The 19,403-nt window shown below is 37.0% G+C and overlaps 1 protein-coding gene across 7 annotated transcripts in view; it reads left to right on the top strand.

Annotated features, from left to right (window-relative positions):
* The window catches only part of EYA1 (eyes absent homolog 1 (Drosophila)), a 235,543-nt gene that overhangs the window by 45,083 nt on the left and 171,057 nt on the right, over window positions 1-19,403 (top strand). For 2 of the 7 annotated variants that reach the window (XM_006880453.1, XM_006880456.1), the window contains 3 exons: window positions 10,668-10,737; window positions 11,056-11,201; window positions 15,411-15,548. In XM_006880453.1, coding sequence (XP_006880515.1) covers window positions 10,668-10,737; window positions 11,056-11,201; window positions 15,411-15,548 — 354 coding nt within the window. The remainder of the gene's footprint in view (window positions 1-10,667; window positions 10,738-11,055; window positions 11,202-15,410; window positions 15,549-19,403) is intronic. The other 5 variants (XM_006880457.1, XM_006880454.1, XM_006880459.1 and 2 more) reach the window with 4 other exon arrangements.

Genomic DNA, 19,403 nt, shown 5'->3' with positions numbered 1-19,403 from the left:
AGGATAGGACAAGTTTCATATATATTGTTCGTAAAGCTACTATGAATCATACATGATTCAGCGACAGCTAACAATAACAACTGATAACAGCTAGCAACAATGAGTGTTAGTGTAGATAAACAAGCAGTAGTATGGAAAAAAAAGGAACACTGGTAACAAAATAAACATTGGAGAGGATGTGGAGAAATTGGAACTCTCAAACACTGTTGAGAAGACAGTTTGATGTTTCCTCAGGAAGCTGAACATAGAAATTTCATATGACCCAGCTAGCTAGTCCACTGCTAGCAATATACTCTGTGGAAAAGAAACCTGAGACATGAAGGAAGATCTAGACACCAGTGTTCATAGCAGCATTATTCACAATAGCAAGAACATGGAAACCCACATGTCCATCAACAGACAAATGGATTGAGAAACACATTCACACAATGGAATACTATGCAGCACCCAGGAGCAATGATTTTGAAAAGGACTGTATACAGTGGGAGAGGCTAGAGAGCATTATGCTGAGTGAATTCAGTCTCATAAGGACAAATACTGCATAAGACCATTATTGTAAAAATATAAGGAAAACAAATAAGATGTGTATGAAAGTCCAAAAAAAGAAGATGAGGGGAGAATCACAGGGCTGTAGAATTTGGTGTGTGGAGAGTGGGGATGAAGGAATTAGGAAAGATATAGTGCGACCTGAAAAGATAGATAGGGTAATAGTGGGCGTAGATAAGTGGTGATTAATTTTATAAAGCACAGTGTATGGGGATGATCATATGAAATACAAAGTCAATGAAGAAATATGTGAAATACACTGTATATGGATGAACCACAATGTAAATGAATTTTGTATGCAAATTAATAAAAAGTTTTAAATAATCCAAACAGAAAAAGAGTGAATGTGGTTTCTTAAAGAAGGGAGGGTGGGTCTCTGAGTTAAGAGCATCAGAGCTAATATTTTAGTGAGATCTGGGAATATGTTTGGACTCTTTTCAGAGTGGTGGGAGCATAGGAGAAGGATTTCTGGTAGGGGCATTTTGAACAGTGTCCTGCCATGTGGAGAGTACATCATGGGTAGAAGTGTGAATAGAAGACTAGTGGGAGCAGGGAGATTAACATTCCAGTGCTTTCCTAGAAGTAGCCACCAAATGAAGATTATGTACAAAGACTTTCTTAGGGGGATAAGTGGAGAGAGAGAGAGAGAGAGAGAAGTTTAGGCTAGCTGGCAATATCCTGGATTTCCACTCAGTCTAAAGGCTTATGAGTAAAGTTGTCAAGATACCTTCAAGCCAAAGTCAGCAGTCATTGGAGCCCCAGGTCTGTAGGAACCTTAGTATCTCTTACACCCTCAGTGATTATCTGGAAACAGCTTGCCTTAGTGTCCCTTACACCCACAGTTATTGGCTGGGAACAGCCCTTGAGAAGTATGACCTCCTTACATTTGTATAGTTGGGTTACAAAATTTGACTGCTAAGCCCTTAGTCCTTTACCCTCCTCATTGGGAAAGCACAGTGGTGCATTCACATGGTTGCAGAAGTGATGGTAATTCTAACAGTACAGAGAGATGGAAAGTGAGACGTTGACAGATTTAGGATGTGTTTTCAGGTATAGACTGACTGGATTTGCAATAAAAGAATATATGGGGTGTAAGGAAAAAGAAAAAATAATTGTAGGTTTAGACCAATCATCTGAGTGAATGATATTGATATGAATGAGATGCGAACCTGATGGTCAAATGAATTGAGGCCATATTTATACTGAAAGTTCTTCTTTCTTTTCTGTTGGAGTATTGTCCAAGTTTGTGAGTATTATTTACCTTAGATGATTCTTTGGATTATGATTTAGGATGCTTCTTTAACTCATATTAGAATGAATTGAGTAATCCAAAATAAAGTTAGTACAACAGAAATACCAAGCAGTCACCATGGAGTTGATTCCAGCTCATGGAGATCTCATTTATGTCAGAATAAGGTTTACTTTCTTTTGTTTTCTGTTCTCTAAGCATTTTCATTGAATCACTTTTCTGATATAGATTGCCAGGTATTTTTCATCAGCAGTACTAATGTAAATAAAAATAAAATCTGAATAGGTTTGAACTTCTGAATTTTCAGTTAGCCGACTTTACTATTTGTACCACCCCAGGACTAAGAAAATACTAAGAAAGTAGAGTTGTCTTTATGTTCCCAAGGCTCTATGATTTGAGTGACTTGAGGTTTATTCCCTGTGGTTAATGGGAAGATGACCATTTTATTGACCTTGACAAATGCGCTGGAGACCTTCTGTTTGCTTTATTGTTCTAGTCCCATGGAATTGAAATATATCTAAATTCCTGTATTTAAGAAGTTGAGACTTTTAGGACATTCAAGGGGAAGGTATCTGAGGAATGAAATCATAGATTTCTGACTTCATACTACAGAGAAATTATAGGGGTTGGGGTTTAAAGAAAACCCCAGAGATGTGGCTTACTATTATGGCATATTAAATTTTAAGTAATTTTAGATGCATGTAGGAAGAGACAGCCTGACAAACAATATCATCTATTCTTCACCCCCACCCCCTTTGCTTACTGGGTTCTCCATCCTTTTATTTTTTTTTTTAAATGTAATTTTAACCAAGGTTTGCGGAGAGATTGGGCTTTCATTCATTCATTGCTGCATATTTTCCTTTTTTCTCTCCTCCCTCCCTCCCCCAGTCCACTTTGCAGTGTACTTCCTGTTGCAGATTGCTGTTATAAATATAGTGCCTAATCATACATTCTTCTCAGACAGTTCTTCCCCTCATCTGTTCCAATGCAGTATTCATGACCTATCATGCATTCTTACTCACATTTGTATAATAAGTTAGACTATGAATAATGAACACCTAAAAAACTGATGCATTTGAATTATGGTGTCAATGAGGAATATTGAACGAACTGCCAGAAGAATGACCCAGTGTATTCACAGAGGAAGTGTAGCCATAATGCTCCTTAGAAGTTAGGCTGACAAAACCTCACTTCTGACACTTTTGGACACATGTTATCATAAGGGAAGAGTCCCTGGAGAAGAACATCATGCTTGGTCAAGTAGATCAACAAAAAAAAAAAAAGGAAGACTATGAACAAAATGGATTAACAGAATGACTGCAGCAGTGAGCTCAAAGATAGCAGTGACTGCAGAGATAACACAGGACCTGGCTAAATTTTGTTCTGTTTTACTTAATGTTGCCGTGAATTGGAACCAGCTTGATGACACCTGACAAAAAACCAAGTATTTCCAAAGAGCTGAATCAGATTTAATAGCTAAATTTTAAATCATTACGTTTAAGAAAACCTATTTTGCTTATTACTTAAATCTTAAATTCTCATTAAAAGATATTGTGTGTGGGTTATCTCCCATATGCTAGACTATCAGGTGCTAGTGAGACAAAGAGCAAGTCAGATGTTCTTGGTCCCGGAAGCTCCTGCTTGGCAGAGAAAATGAATATTTATATGCTAACTATTTCAATGCGGTAAGTGCTACATTGCCAATATGTACCATGTTTACAGAAGGCACAGAAAAGGAGGACCATTATCCTAAAGATAAAGTCATGTTTCAGTTGCAGTGACAGAGTATCACAAAGAAACACATTACAAGACAGAAGTCTCTGGTTGGAAGAACGACGGAGACAGACCCACACACACAAAAATAACATGAGTGCATAATGTTAAAGTCCAAGGAATTGGGTGATATTAAACCCAGGAGGGGATTAAAACTTGAATCTCTTTGGATACTATACCAAGAAATTAGACATTTAGCACAGAGATAATATAGGTAGTCAACAGATTTTTAAGCTGGGAATGAGCATAATGAAGTTTGTAATTTAAGAAAGCTCAGTTGATGCTAATACTCAGGGTGCTAGAGGGACAGAGTGGAGCTAGGAAAAGTAGGAGCAAGGTTTCTGCCGCAGTCCAGGTGAGAGGCTACAAAAATCTGGACCTGGATTTGGGACGAGGACCATGATATTAAAATTGCGTCTAACAAGACAAAGTAACAGACAGCTTCTATAGGGGTGAGTAGATGACTTGATCACCATGCAATAGAGAAGGAAATAGGAAGGTTTTTAAGGTTTTGGGGGTTTCTGCCTGAATAGATGCATAAGGAAATAGTGTTTACTATAGAAAGGTGCGTATCTAAGTTCAAAGACCAGCTTTCTCATTGGTTTGCTTGTACATGTTCCTTAATTTCTACCAGTTCTGATTTCTCAATATGTGAAGTAAGGGTAAAGAATTCTACTTTGGAAGATTTTTCTGGGCCAATGTGATGTTTCAGTGTAATAGAATAAAAAGATAGGAAGAAAGACCAATTTGAGTGCAAAGATAATGGGTCAAGTATCTCATTTAATCACTGTAATGATCCTGTCAGTTGTAGTAAGAGTGTTTCTATTATTTAATGTACTGAGTCTTCTTGTGTTATGTGTGGTCTAGTTGCCCACAACTCAGCATCCATATATGTACAACAACTCTGAAGTCTGCCCTGTCCTGAACCAATCTCACTGATTCTGACATACCTACCTCCATTGCCCCAGTTATTGTATCAATCCATCTCATCCAGGGTCTTCCTCTCCTTCACTGTCCTTTCACCCTTCCAAACATGATGTCTTCTCCAAAGACAGTTCTCTCTTGGCCATGTACCCAAAGTATGTGAGATGGAGCTTTGAAATCCTAGCTTCCAAGGAAAACCTTGGTTTCACCCTCTGTAGGACAGACTTATTTGTTATTATGTAAAGTTGAGATTTTAACATAAACGGTGGTTAAATTCTGATTCCAGAACCTGTATTCCTTCTTTTCACATACTTGTTATATTTGTTGTTTCATACCATCAAGTTGGGACAGACTCATAGCTGGTCCTCCAGCGGGATTTCAGAGAGAGTAAATCACATGGGAGGAGATGACCCATCTTTCTCCAGCAGAGCAGCTGGTATATTCAAACCATGTACCTTTGGATTTACATATAACTCCTTGCTGCTAAGCCACCAGTATCAGTCTCCCAAACATCTTTCTTGAGCATTTGTGCACTCATAATGTGTAGTCTAAATCAAAGCTTCACAGAATGTGCCTTTGCCTAGTATAACAATTCTGATTCAGTTATGTCTATTACTCTATTCTGGTTTGGTTTGGGGTTTTGTTGCATTTTTTTTTAAGCACTGAGTCTTTTTCATAGGTCATGATATGAAAAACATAGTCATGCAGCCGAAAAACAGAGATTCCTGAAGCTTCTACTCATAGAGAGCATTGAGGATTTTCATTGTTTTGTTATAAAAATATTCTTTAATTTTTTTTTATTTTAGTGAAGGTTTACAAAGAGATTAGTATCTTTTATTCACTCATGCACCCTTTCCTCCTTCCCTCTCCTCTAATTTCCTTTTAATGCTCTACCAGGTCGCCTTGTAAGGCTACTGAATGTCATACATGGAGTTTCTAACTGTCCATTCCTTTTATATTGTCCTTCATTTTGCCTATTCAAGTGCAGTATTCACTATCTATCCATTCTTTCTCTGCTCTCCACCTCTTCCCCCATCTTGATCTTGTTATAACAATGGACTTATGCAGTATTTGTTCCTTTGTGACTGAGATAGTTCTCTCACCATAATGTCTTCCAGACTTATCCACATTGACCCTGCTATTGCATTACTGGGAATATAACCCCCAAAAAATCAGAGCTATGACATGCACATCATGTTTATTGCAGTATTATTCACAATAGCGAAGAGAGGGAATGAGCCCAGGTAACCAGCAACAATTGAATGACTAGAGAAACTATGGTTGATTCACACAATGGAAGACTATGCTACACTGAAAAATAATGAACTCATAAAAATATTTCTTTTTAAAATTTTATTCTATTTTATTTACAAAGTTTGTATACATTGTTATTCACACTGTATCTTTCCCATTCCCCTCACATACCCCTCCCATGAAATTGTGTGACCCTACCCATCTTCACCTCTCTTCTCCCCCTTCTACCTCCCTTGGTTATTCATACTCATTCTATAAATAATGGTCTTATATAGTATTTGTCCTTATGGGACTGAGTTCATTCACTTGGCATAATGCTCTCCAGTCCTTCCCAAGTTAGGTAGTGATTTACAAAAATAATTGTCCTGGCCATGTGTAGCATTCCGTTGTATGAATGTACAATAATTTTTCAATCCATTTGATTGTGGTTGGACATCTGGGCTGTTTCCATGTTCTTGCAATAGTGAATAATGCTGTTATGAACATTGGTGTACAAGTCACCATTTGTGCCTCAGTTTTTATTTTCTTGGAGTACATTTTACAAAGTGGAATAGCTGGGTCACATGGAATTTCAATGTTCAGCTTCCTGAGGAAGTGCCAAACTGCTCTCCAGAGTAGTTGTACCATTTTGCAATCCCGGTAACAGTGTTTAAGAGTTCCTATCTCACCACATCCTCTTCAATATTTATTACTTGCTGCCCTGTTAAATGTTGCCACTGCTACTGGAGTGACTTGGTAGTTTATGGTGGTCTTGCTTTGCAACTCTCTTATTGCCATTAATTTTGAGCATTTCTTTAGGTGTCTGTTGGCCATTCGAATCTCTTCCTCTATGAAAATTCTTTCCATATCTTTTGCCCATTTCATATTTATGTTATCAGTCATTTTATTGTGTAGGCCCTATAGGATTTTGTAAACAGTTGGTATGAGACCTTTGAAATGGTACTGCCAAATGTTTTTCCACAATCATTAGGTTTTCTTTCCAGTCTACTGGGGAAAGTTTTTGTTGCACACAGGGATTTGGTCTTTAGAAGGTTCCATTCATCAATTTTATCCTCTCCAGACTGAGCATTTCTGACTATAATTTTTTGAAAAATATTCTTTTAAAAATTTTTTTAATTTTAATTTTCATTTACAGAGATTTTGGATCTCCATTCATGCATTGTTGCATTTTTCTCCCTGCCCACTGCAATCTCCCCGCCACCCCCCACCCACCCCAGTTCGCTCTTCTCTTGGAGAAGTATAAGAAAAATTATTTTATTGGTATACAATCCCCCTACCCCACATCAAGTACATTCCACTATGCCGCCTTCATTCTGGACTCTTCTCATGACCATAGTACCCAATCATATATCACTTTCAAACTGTTCTTTCCCTCATCTGTTTCAAGACAGTATACATAATTTATCCAATTTTTCTCACTCTCACTCCAACCCTGATGTCAATCCTTTTCTACAACAGTGGCACTATGCAGTATTTGTCCTTTTGTGACTGAGATATTTCACTCAGCATAATATCTTCCAAGTTCATCCATTTTGAATAATATTGCATGAGTTCCTTGTTTTCAATACAGCATAGTATTACATTGTGTGAATATACCACAGCTTCTCTATCCATTCGGTTATTGATGGGCACTAGGGTTGTTTCCAACTCTTTGCTTTGTTTATGAACAAAGCCGCTATAAACATGGGAGTGCATATATCTGCCTGAGTCACAGTTATGGTTTCTTTGGTGTATATTCCCAGTAGAGGAAAGCTGGGTCACATGGTATTTCTATTTGCAACTTTTTGGGAAAGTGCCATACAGTCTTTGATAATGGTTGCACCATTTTACACTCCCACCAACAGGGAATAAGGGTTCCAGTTTCTTCACAACCTCGCCAGCATTTGTTGCTTGCTATTCTGTTAACTTTTGCTATTCTGACTAGGGTGAGATAATATCTCATAGTTGTTTTGATTTGCATTTCTCTTAGAGCTAGGGATTTTGAACATTTCTTCATATGCTTGTTGGCCATCTGAATGTCTTCTTTGGTGAAGTGTCTGTTCATATCCTGTGCCCATTTTTCAGTTGGATTGTTAATGATGATTGTCCTGATAAGAGACAATGACTTGATGAATTAGTCTACTTTGTTAATTTTTCCAATAGTTTCTCCCACTCTGTAGGTTCTTTTACCACTATTGTAATATGAATGAAAGTTTGCAAAGCTTGTTGGTTTTTATCCAATCCTTCATAAACATTGTCTTTCATAACATGAGTTACAATAACTGCAAATATTCAACTTCCTCCCTGTAATTCCCTTTGTCATGAATCCTTCTGTCCTACCCTTCAGGTCTTTTGTATAAGTCCATTTTTTTTTCTTCACCTCTTTTCACACTTACAAAAAGAGCAGTGAGGCTGTAATGGCAGCTGATGTGAGCAAGTGTATGTCCTGGTAATCTAAGTGTTCCCTCTTCAATTCCTCTCTTCGGTACATATGTTCATATTCTCATATGTTCATTCTCTTTCTCTTTTTCATTGCCATCAAGTCAGAACTGACTCATAGCTGACCCTGCGTTGGGTTTCCAAGGCTGTAAATCATATAAGAGGATATTGCCCATCTATATTCCTGGGAGATGCTGGTGGTTTTGAAATGCCAAAGAGGTACAACTTTTGGGGAAAGCGTGCAGCTCCCTATGGACTATGCCACCAGAGCTCGATGTATTATAGTATCTAGCAAACCTGAAAGGGAGCTCTGGTGGCCTAGTGTGGCAAGAAGATGCTTTGCAATCTTGTTCTAATCCATAAGCTGCTCCCTGGAGAAAGATGAGACATTTCCTCACAAGCAATTTACTGCATCTGAAAATCTACCAGAGGGTGAGCTATGGGTTGATTCTTACTCGATGGCATGCAACAACAAACCTGTGAAGCCATATGTGCGTGTGTAAGAGACTTAAATTGTCTTTGCATTACATCTGCAATGTCTAACACACTTCCTGGAACAGAAGGGTGGCTTAATAGGTGTCACAAGACAAGGTAAGACCAGCTGGGTTAGCCTGACCTCTCAAATACAAGCACCATCTCTGCCAAACTGGCAACCAGATGGTAGAGTCTTTTGGCAGCTTAGAAGCATGATAGTAATCTAGGTTTATTATATTGTCACATTGTGAGGGCTATTTGTTTTAAAAGGAAAAGAATTGTTTATAGATTTTGAAATTCTAGTCCAGCTCTGCCACTGTCCTTCCAAATCCACATCTTCCAATTAATGTGAGAAGCATATAGGCACCAATCTAACTTTGTGAAAAAGATACAATCTGTTAAATGGTTGGAACCTTATGTGAGGCTTTTAATGTGGGATACAGTTAATAAATAATAGAAGCTGTGAAGGCTGGAATTATTGGTAGAAGAAGAAGGTAAACATTTTAACATCATAAGATAATATTCAGTGTACATTTTTAGCCAGTTGGATATTAGAGATTAAGAAAAATGAAGATGCAATTTAAAGAAATAATAAAATTATAACTGTGTGGCTGGATTTTTGGATGATCTAATTAACCTCCAAAGAAGTGGAGAATTACTGTAAGACTTTATGTTTAAATTAATGTTTGCTTTTCAGTTCATCCTGCTTGTGGCATTTGTGAGGAGAGTTTAGTGAATTAGTAAACTTATCAAACCAAGTATATGTGACTCAAAAATAAATCCATCTTGAATACTTCTGAAAAGAGAAACCTTTCAAAAGTGAGCACTGAAGTTGAGCATATAGGACTGAAAGGGAAACACAAACTCCATATGAACACGAGAAAAGACAGGATTTGCTTGCAACTTGAGAAATTTAAGAGAGTTACAAGAATGCATTTTTACTAAAAAAAATAAATAAATAAAATGTTGAATCCTTACAGACAAGTAAAGATCTAGCCTCACCTAAGCAATTAGACTGTGACTTGGTAATACAGTCTTCAGGCTTGTGTGTTCCTGCTGAGGACAGACAATAGACCAGATGATCCTTGGAGTTCCTGTCCAAACCTGCAATTCAACTTCATACCTATCCTTTCAGCAGCTCTCTCCAAACTTAAAACTCCATGTCCTCTGAAGTCTTGCCACTGTAAAAACCCATCACAGAATGCTGAAAAATGGCTGGAGTTCTGAGTTCATTTAAAAGAAAAAATTTCTAAAAAGTCAAAGCTCATTGTTGTCAAGGTAGAATTAACTCATAGCTGACCCTTCATTGGGTTTCTGAGGGGAAGGAGGAGATTACCCATCTTTTTCCCTCAGAGCAGCTGGTGGATTCAAACCTTTAGAAAGGAAACACTTTGGAGTAAGCGATACAACTCTATGTACCATGCATCCAGAGTTCTTGAATTTAAAATTGTTGTTGTGAAGTGCCGTTAAGTCATAGACAACTCATAGCAACCCTATGAGAAAAAGACCTGAACACTTGTATAACTTTCATTATCTCCCCACGTTCATAGGGTTTCTGGAGGCAAGCTTTTTCAGAAGTTGATTCCACTCCTGTTTCCAAGCTTGCTTTAATCCGGGAGCTCCACCAAACACTGTCCACCATGGGTAACCATTCTCACATTTGACACATCAGTGTCACAGTGTTTAGCATCACAGCAACCAGGAGTTACCTCTGTACAGTAAATGGACAGACCAGTGCTATACCAATTAGAAGAATGTTTGACCAAAAACAATTAAAATCAGGCCTGAGGGCTGCAGATTAAAATCATCCACATTTGGCTTGGTAGCATAACTTTCTATCTACTAGGGCAACAGAGCTCTCTCTATTTTGTTGTTGTTAAATGCCATCGAGTCGTAGTTGACTCCTGGTGACCCTATGAATGAAAGACCTGAACACTATTACTATTTCCCCTTTGTACTACAAAGGTATTAGTTTTTAATACATGTATTCTGGGTTGCTTTAATTATTGTGTATTTTTTTCCCTCCTAGCAATTGGAAGCAGTAGCTTCAGTCCAAGACCAACGCATCAGTTTTCCCCACCACAGATTTATACTTCCAAGTAAGATGTATTTTCTCTTAATAGCTATTGTAAGTTTTTCTTTATTATAAATTTACTCTTACCTTACTTCAAGCCATGTTGCAGCCCCCATATTGCATCTCATTTTTCCTTTCATGAAAACTTAAAAGTGGTTTATGCAAAGTTATTTTGAGCTTTATCTAGTAGGGACAATAAATACTTCAGTACTTGGTATATTTGAAAGTTTTCCTTAGATACATATTCTTTAAGTGGGTTTTATGATATGGTTGTTGATAAGTTACCTTGCATGTGTCCATCTAATGCATGGGCTTTCTATTTTCTGTCATTTCTGACACATAGCAGACAATACCCACATATTCTCCCTACCCCTTCCTCACAAACTATGGCTGCATATGGGCAAACACAGTTTACCACAGGAATGCAACAAGCTACAGCGTATGCCACGTACCCACAGCCGGGACAGCCCTATGGAATTTCCTCCTATGGTGAGTAACCCACTGTGAGCGGCATTATCTAGTGAATATATATGTGTTTTTAAAAGTTTCACAGGAAAAGTAGCTCAAACTCTGTCTGTCTTGGGCCACTTTACAAAGTGCTGTCGCCTTTTGTGTCTGAATTTTTAATATGACTGTTCAATGTGAGAACAAAGTACTACTTATCCTGAGGTCAGAGGTGGCAAATAGATTGCGTGGTTTATATGCCCTTTTGCTCTCTTCCCCCCACCCTTTTATATCTCAACTCTTAATTTGCCATTTGAGTACTTGGATCTGGAATTCAAAATATTTTTTTGTGCATATTTGCGATAAAGCTTTGAATGAAGTCTTTTGGGGTAAAGATCCATTTCCTATTAATCAGATAGCTAACTGTGATTAGAGAAGTACAAGTGAAATTCAACAAACTCTTGTCCCAAGCTTGAGTGTGACACTCTTCTCAAATTTCAGTATTATTAACTATTAGGAAAAGTGATCTATATGCCACCGCCTGAGCTGTACTCTAAAGAGGGAAACCAGGAAAGGTTTAAAGCTCCCAGCTCCATTTGTTCCTTCCCACCTGGAGATTATCTTTATCTTCGTATAATTTAGTCCAATTGTTTTAGGATCAATACCTGTAAATTAAACATAAACTCAGCAAATCTCAACATCTGATTAAAAAAGAAAACCAAAAAACACCTGAGGATTTCAAAACACAGTTCCTTCAGCTGAACTTTAGTTGGCCTTCCCTTTTAAACATATTGAGCTAAATTGTAAAATATGAATTATTGGCATATTATTAAGAAAGTGAGACCAGCAATCAAGAAAAATATGTGAAAGTTTGTAAAAATAGATTGGAATTAGTATTAAAAAGCAACTTGGCTGTAATATTCATAGTAAGTGTGTAGTGAGCATCTACAAATAAGGCTTATTATATTGGAAATACCTGTAGCTCCCAAAGTATATCTAAAAATCACTGAGACAATGGTTATAAGATCTGCCTTGACACCTTTTCATTCTTCTAGTAATTTTGTGCTTTCATTTTGCAACCAATCTAATTAGGCTGTTAATGGTATTACTCTTTCATGATACTGTTAATGCGTATTGAAAAATATGCTCTTTTGAAGCATTTTATCAATAATTAAAAGGTATTTGTTCCTTTTAATTCATCACTTCTAACCAAAACCAAATTGACTTCTACAGATTTCTTATAAAATATGTACAAAGTAAAATCTAAATGGTGTATGACTTCATCCTTTAAGGATTTATTTCAGAGCTATCATCATTGAATGTTAGCTAGCTAAATGTTTTTGAATCAAACTTTAGAAGCAGAAGCAAAGTCAACATTAGAGCACAATCTATCATACACATAAAATTTATTCATAATTTCTCTTAAATACCATCTTAGATGCGATTCAAATTTATTTACGTGTGTATGGTACTCTTAAAACATTCTTAAATCAAAAGAAGAAAAATTATCCATGATTTTAATTGAATAGCTTCAATGATATTATATCAGTAATGGACTTTCCCTAGTTTATAGTCTCAAAAATTATTTTTAAGATAATCTTGAAACATAACTGTATTTCTGGTACAAAGAATGCTAAAGAACCCTGGACCCAGGTAAACCTTCACAAGCTAGCTTTCTTGTCGCATCCTTGACTCTCAGGTACACAATAGCTTCTCTCTCGCAATTCAGTCATGGTCAGACCTGGACCTCCCCCTGTGCAAATTTCTGGACTGTAGTGTAGGAAGTCCTCCAGTTCCAAACCGTAAATGAAAGTCTATGCTGTCTGCAATGGAATGCAAGTGGATGGGGTAAGCAGAGAGTCTTAGGATAGGGTCAGAGCTAATAGTAAGGATGAGTGGTTGGAATAGGAGGTGGTGGGAATCAAGCAGTGTGAGGTGCTTTGGTCCTGGAGCCTTTCATAGTGACACTTTTCCTGGAACTCAATCCTAGGGATTTTCTGATCACCTCTTTCCTTCCCTCGATGGACCTTGAGTACCAGGAAATGCCTCTACTGCTTCTGATCAGGGCGTCTTGCTGGCTTGGCTTGCAGTGCCTGAGGATGTATGATGCCACTTTCCCCTCCATCCCTTTCTTGTGAAAGAAGGACACACAATATGAAGTTATGAAATTACTGGCAGTCATAGTCACGATTCAAATGGTCTTAAAGGAATTTGTCAGAGGACTTTTGTCTCCTGATCTTATTATTTAGACCCTGTTAGAAAAGATTAAGGTAATTCAAGTGACTTACTGGTAAGGGATTGTGCTGCCAACCCAAAGGCATGTGGTTCAAATCCATAATGGCTGTGAAAAACATGGGCAGTTCCTTCCCATGTGATTTACTTCCTCTGAAAACCCCTGGAGGGTCACCTATGTGTCGGTTCTAACTTGACGATCTATAACCATAAGAGCAAAGGTTCAAAATAATGAAAATGAAGGAAAAGATACAGAAATAGGGGGTTTTGCTGTGGATAGGTGAATAGGGAAGAAGAATAACAATCCTTGCCATTCTTCCCTGGATTATCTTAGAGCTAAAAAATGAGATGAATTTTCGATCTTGTGGATAGAAGCCCTGGAGATAGATGTGATTAAGGTTGCTTACTACCCTTCATTTACTGCTATTTTATCATAGAGAGAATAGTAATAGCTTGGGCCTCCAAGCTGAAAATAAAGAAGTATAGATGCAGTATAGACGTGCTATACATCTTCTGAAGGAGATCATCATTGCTTCAGATGGAGAGAGAAAGAAAGTTTAAACTAATAGTAGTAACATTGGAAGAAGGTGTCTGATTAGAAACCCACCCCCAGGCTTGGACAGGTGCTTCAGGAACTGTTAGTATGGACATATTCTTCTTTAGTTTGAGATCCCCTGTACAATGAAAAGCACATTTTGTTAATGTCAAGTTTTAAAGGGTGAGGTCACTATGAGGTTATTTAGAGATACTGCAGGAATTAGAGTAGCCTCTCTCAGCCAAGAGCTGGATTCTTCCACCGCCTTAGGAAAGCTACCTAACTTCATTCTCCTGGTGAAAATCCCCTAAAATGGAAGTAAACAGTGAGACTACTGTGTATTTTAGATCCTAAAGATACTATTTATCTTAAGCATGAAGTGAAATTATTAAAAAATGTGAATTCCCTTGGCAGAAATGTTCCTCCCCTTCTGCGGGCGTTAAGGACAGTTGTTAACTTTCATCACTGTCTTTAATTATGACCCAGGGCTGAGCCCTGTGTAAGACTTCTGCTAAACCCAAGTCCTGAAATTAGGATGTCAACCCAAGTACTGCAATTAGGTTATCAGCTTAGAGCTTTGCGGAGTCTTTTAGGGCCACACATACATTCTTTTTATGTACTACCATATTTTTATATTCTTGTTGTTAGAACCTGCCGAGTCAACTACTTACTCCTTGTAGCAACTCTATAACCCTCAGATCCAAACCTTGCCCTGACTCGCACCATTGTCATGATCTCCTTTATGCTCAAGGCCGTAGTGTTCGTCACTGGCTCGGTCCAGCTGACTGAGGGTCTTCCTCTCTTTTGCTCACCCTCTACTTTTATCAAGTGTCTAGGGATATTATCTAAAAATAATAGACATTATAAAGGCTGCTCTCATATGTTTTTAAATCACTCTGCTCTTTTATAGGATTCAGATTCCTTAGTATTCTTTCTTTGTCTCTATTTATCGATGGGCTTTCTATATATAGGAGGTGGAGATCCCTGTGTTGACTTCATTTACCTTCAAAATGACTTGTGTCTATAATTGGCTTTGTAAAGAGTAAAAATAAAAAAGAAAGAAATGGCTAGTTACATTTTAAATATTAGATTTTATATTTTAGTACTAATCAATGTAGCAACTGTTGAAATAGTTTAAGATTAATTATAGTCATATATTTTACTCTAAAGTAAATAATTTTAAACCTTTATAATACAATGAAATAAGATCTATCTGTATATATGATATAAATTGACTATATTTTCTGGAACACTAGATTGGAAAAGAAAAAACGTGGTTTATAGACATCTCTGAAATGAGTCTGGGTTTTAAATCAAAACTGAATTTCTTAGTAATTTGCACTAAGCATGTGTACCATTTGTACATTTACAAGGCATTTGTGAGAGTAGTGTGTGTGTGTGTGTGTGTGTGTGTGCATGTTATGTGTATGTTTTGTGTATTTACCTTGAAAATGAACAGATAGATAAGCTATCACTAACTGATTTAGGTGCATTGTGGGCAGGCATCAAGACTGAAGGTGGATTGTCGCAGTCTCAGTCACCGGGACAGACAGGATTTCTCAGCTATGGTACCAGCTTTAGTACTCCTCAACCTGGACAGGCACCCTACAGCTACCAGATGCAAGGTCTGTATACACACTGACACTGCTTGTTTTCCTTAACCCTGTGGCTCACGCTTCATTTCTAAAGTAGAATCTGATGTCCTTAGGTGATGGTAGAAAGGGGACTGGCTTATATTTGGCTTACCAAATCTTTGAGCCAGAATTTTTATTTGTGCATCATCAAGGAGTGAAATGAAATGATCTCTAAGGTTCTTTTCCTCATGCTCTAAGAATTTGTGTGAAGTGTTAGTTTTCTAATTTGTTTTTACAATTAAAATTATAATAAAGACAAAATAGAGCCACACATGTAAGAGGTGGTATGGTATATGCAACAAGCTTCTGCATTTGAGATCACAAGCGAGAGTTTTCTAAAAAGAGTATTTTCTTCATTTTTCTTGTGGGAACGAATCACAGCTCTAAACCTGTGATATATGGGGCTGTATAACAATGAAAGGACTTTTTTTCCCAAAAATAAAAGTGAACTGGGGCGAGAGGAGGTAGGGAGGAAAATGTACAACAATGAATGAATGAATATCCAGTTCTTTATAAATATTCATTAAAGTCTCAATCTTTAAAAAAATGTGACATATGGTGTATCTTGACAAAATGATTTACCAAAGGCCAATAGATCAGATTTATTACTTGAGGACCATTTCTTTGGTTCCGTTTTTGAAACTGTAGAAAAACCTGAATTTGCACATAAGTGTAAGCAGCTTTGGTGGTGCAGAGGTTACACACTTGATGGCTAACATGAAGGTCAACAGGTAGATGCACCCACTGCTCTGAGGACAGAAAGACCTGGCAATCTCCTCCTACAAAAATTTCTACCTACAAAAGCCCTGAGGTGAATTTCTACTCTGTTCTCTAGGGTCACTAGGACTTGGACTAGACTCTGTTGTATTTATTCAATAACAACTTATACAAACCAAATAGAATGAGACTTGAGAGTTTATTTTGCCATTTGTTTTAAAAATATCCATAGACATCACTTATAATTTTCATGTTAACATGCCCATTAAGTTTGTGAGACTAATTATCACACAATTTATATTTTCTCCTAATATTAATTTAATAGAAATCAGTTTAACAAATAACATTTGGCCTTTTAAAAAAGAAAAAGAATAGTTGAATTAAATCCCTAAACAATGCTTTTTGATGAAAGGAGTTATCTTTATTAATTTTTTATTTTCTTCTTTCTTATATTACTATTATTGTCTTACTACAGGTAAATTAGAAAATATAAAGAAGCAAAACATTCAGATCATGTCCTCTCACATGTGTTACTATTTTGACAGATAATTTTCTAGGACTGCAATATAAGACTATATTGTCTAATGTACTGTGATTTATTTTTTCATAAAGTATGTTTTAAGCATTTTTTCTAATCAAAATCTGCATGATAGCATCATCTTAATGACAATATATTAGTTATTGTAGTTTTTTTTTACTAATTCCCTATTATTGAACATATAGAACAAGGCTAAGGATATCGTGTTTCCATAACATCTTTGCTTTCTTTAGTACCTTCACTATACTTTTACTAAATAAATTTCTTTATTGTATATTTGTTCCTTGTTATATATTTACATACAGACAGCTGTAAATTTAAAAGCACAAATGTTATGTGTCAATAATTTATCACTATTTTTATCGAATTGTCATTTTCATTTATCAAGATTTTATAATTTTTATTTTTTTGTTAAATTGAAGAGATTTTTGGTTTTGTTTTTTGTTAAGTTGAAGAGGTAAACCCCACCTATTTATTGCCCTTCTTTTTGCTCACTTGTTCATTGCCATCAAGTGAGAACTGATTCATAGCTGACCCGTCTAGAGGCATTTCAAGTGCATGAGAGGAGAGCAGTGGTAAATTTGAACCACCTACTTTTGAATTGGCAGTGCAGGTTTCTACCCACTAGATCATCCAGAGCTCCCTTTTCTGTCTGTCTTATATCTTTATAAAGATTCTTAACTTTTTGCAATCTTTTATAGATAGATTTTTGTAGATACATAATTCTATAATTTTTAAAATTCTTTTTTCCTAAAAGTGTAAATTAAAATTTTACATGAAGAAATTGTTAACTTTACCATATTTGGTTTTGCCAATTGGTAGGAAATATGTGATTAGAACATCTAAGATATTTAGTGGGCTGCAAAATAAAACCATCTTATAACAGATAAGAGTTTCATTGTTCACAAGCTGGTATTTATGTGCCCTATTTCAAAATTTTTAAGCTGCTTTTGTAAAGAATAATGGTTCCACACCTTGTAATTATCAGTTAGGAAAGGGATAAGAAGAACAAGAAGTGAAGAGACATAATTAGTGAAATTACCAGTCTTAGCTCTATCAATGAAGTGGATAGATTCAAAGTAGACAGTCCATTTTCTCATAGACCTGTAGATCTTGTCAAGGAAAAAGACTGTAGAGAAGCAGACAAACCATACACCTTCAGATTTACCCAAGATCAGGAGATAAATGAGCAGGACACCCTCTTTCCCACAGGACACTCAGGTCTCTCTGAGGAGAAGCAATTTTATAAAGGGTGAGATGGAGGCAGGTCCAGTACTCTTTCTAAAGCATGTGGTTCCTGGTTCTGAACTTGTCTGCAACCTCTTGGTTACCTCTTCACAATAAGTACAGAAACTTGGTAGCTCAACAATATATTTCATGTCTGTTAAATAAAAATATGGGTTGTACCATATCTTTGTCTTCATTTCATTCTTTTAGTTGTTGTTGTGTACCATCGAGTCAGCTACAGTTCATAATGACCCTATGAACAATGGCTCTAATACCTTGCCCTGTCTTGCTAACTTCACCATCCCCAATACACCGGACCCCATTGCTGCAGTTACTCTGTCAGTTCTTCACCATCCCCAATACACCGGACCCCATTGCTGCAGTTACTCTGTCAGTTCATCTCTTCCAGAGTCTTCCTCTCTTGCTCTTACCTTCTGCCCTTGATATCCTTCCCCAAGGACTGGTCTCCCTGACAACATGCCCTAAGTATTTGAGATAGAATTTCAAGAATCTTGCCTCCAAGGAGCAACCTAATTTCACCCTCTCTAAAACAGCCCTGCTTGTTGTCTTGGCAGTCCATGGTATGTTCAGTACTCTTCCAGCACCACAGCTCAAAGACATCGATTTTTTTTTAGGCTGTTATTGTTACTCTTTAGTACTCTGTAGAGGCCCTTGACAGCAGATTTTCCCAGTGTAGCTTTTGATTTCCTAACTGCTGGTGCAAAGGATATTGATATTGGATCTGGCAAGATGAAATAAACCAATGTCAGTCTTTTCTCCATTTACCATGATGCTGCCTGTTTTGTTTTCTTGATGTTGAGATGCAATCCATATTGAAGGCTGCAGTTCTTTTAGTTTCTTTTTAATAGTTTGTGAAGGATACTTTGAGATATTGTCCTCTTTCCAGAACAAAAAGCTTGTAAAGTAGAAAGAGAACTCAAGAGAACTTAGCCTCTAACAGGGTTTAATAAAAAGCACTAGAACAGAGAAAAGAGTTTACATGAAGGAGAAGAAAATCCAGTGAATTTGGAGGGAAGAAAACATTTTTTTTTCATTTTTTTAAAAATTATAATTAAATTTTATTAGTTTTAATGAACATTTACAGAGATTTTGGATTCTCATTCATTCATTGTTGCAGTTTTCTCTACCCTCCTCCCCAGTTCGTTCTTCTCCCCTCCCCCCCCCCAAATGTCTGTTTTAATTGTCCAATTGCCACAGTGCTTGTCAAAGCCAGTTCGGATTAATCTCCTTTGTCAGTGGGTCCTTTGCCATTCCCTATCACTCCTCCCTGAGAGAGACTTCACCTTGATTCATAAGAAAAAGGGGATGGTGTATTCTCTTAGCTACTACCTGCTGAAGAGGGA

Source organism: Elephantulus edwardii, unplaced genomic scaffold (assembly GCF_000299155.1).
Source record: "Elephantulus edwardii isolate Elephantulus edwardi_28Jun2011 unplaced genomic scaffold, EleEdw1.0 scaffold00008, whole genome shotgun sequence".
In the NCBI taxonomy this organism is placed as follows: domain Eukaryota; kingdom Metazoa; phylum Chordata; class Mammalia; order Macroscelidea; family Macroscelididae; genus Elephantulus; species Elephantulus edwardii.
Note: the sequence above shows the minus strand (reverse complement) of the source record. Positions and strands in the feature narration are given on the sequence as shown.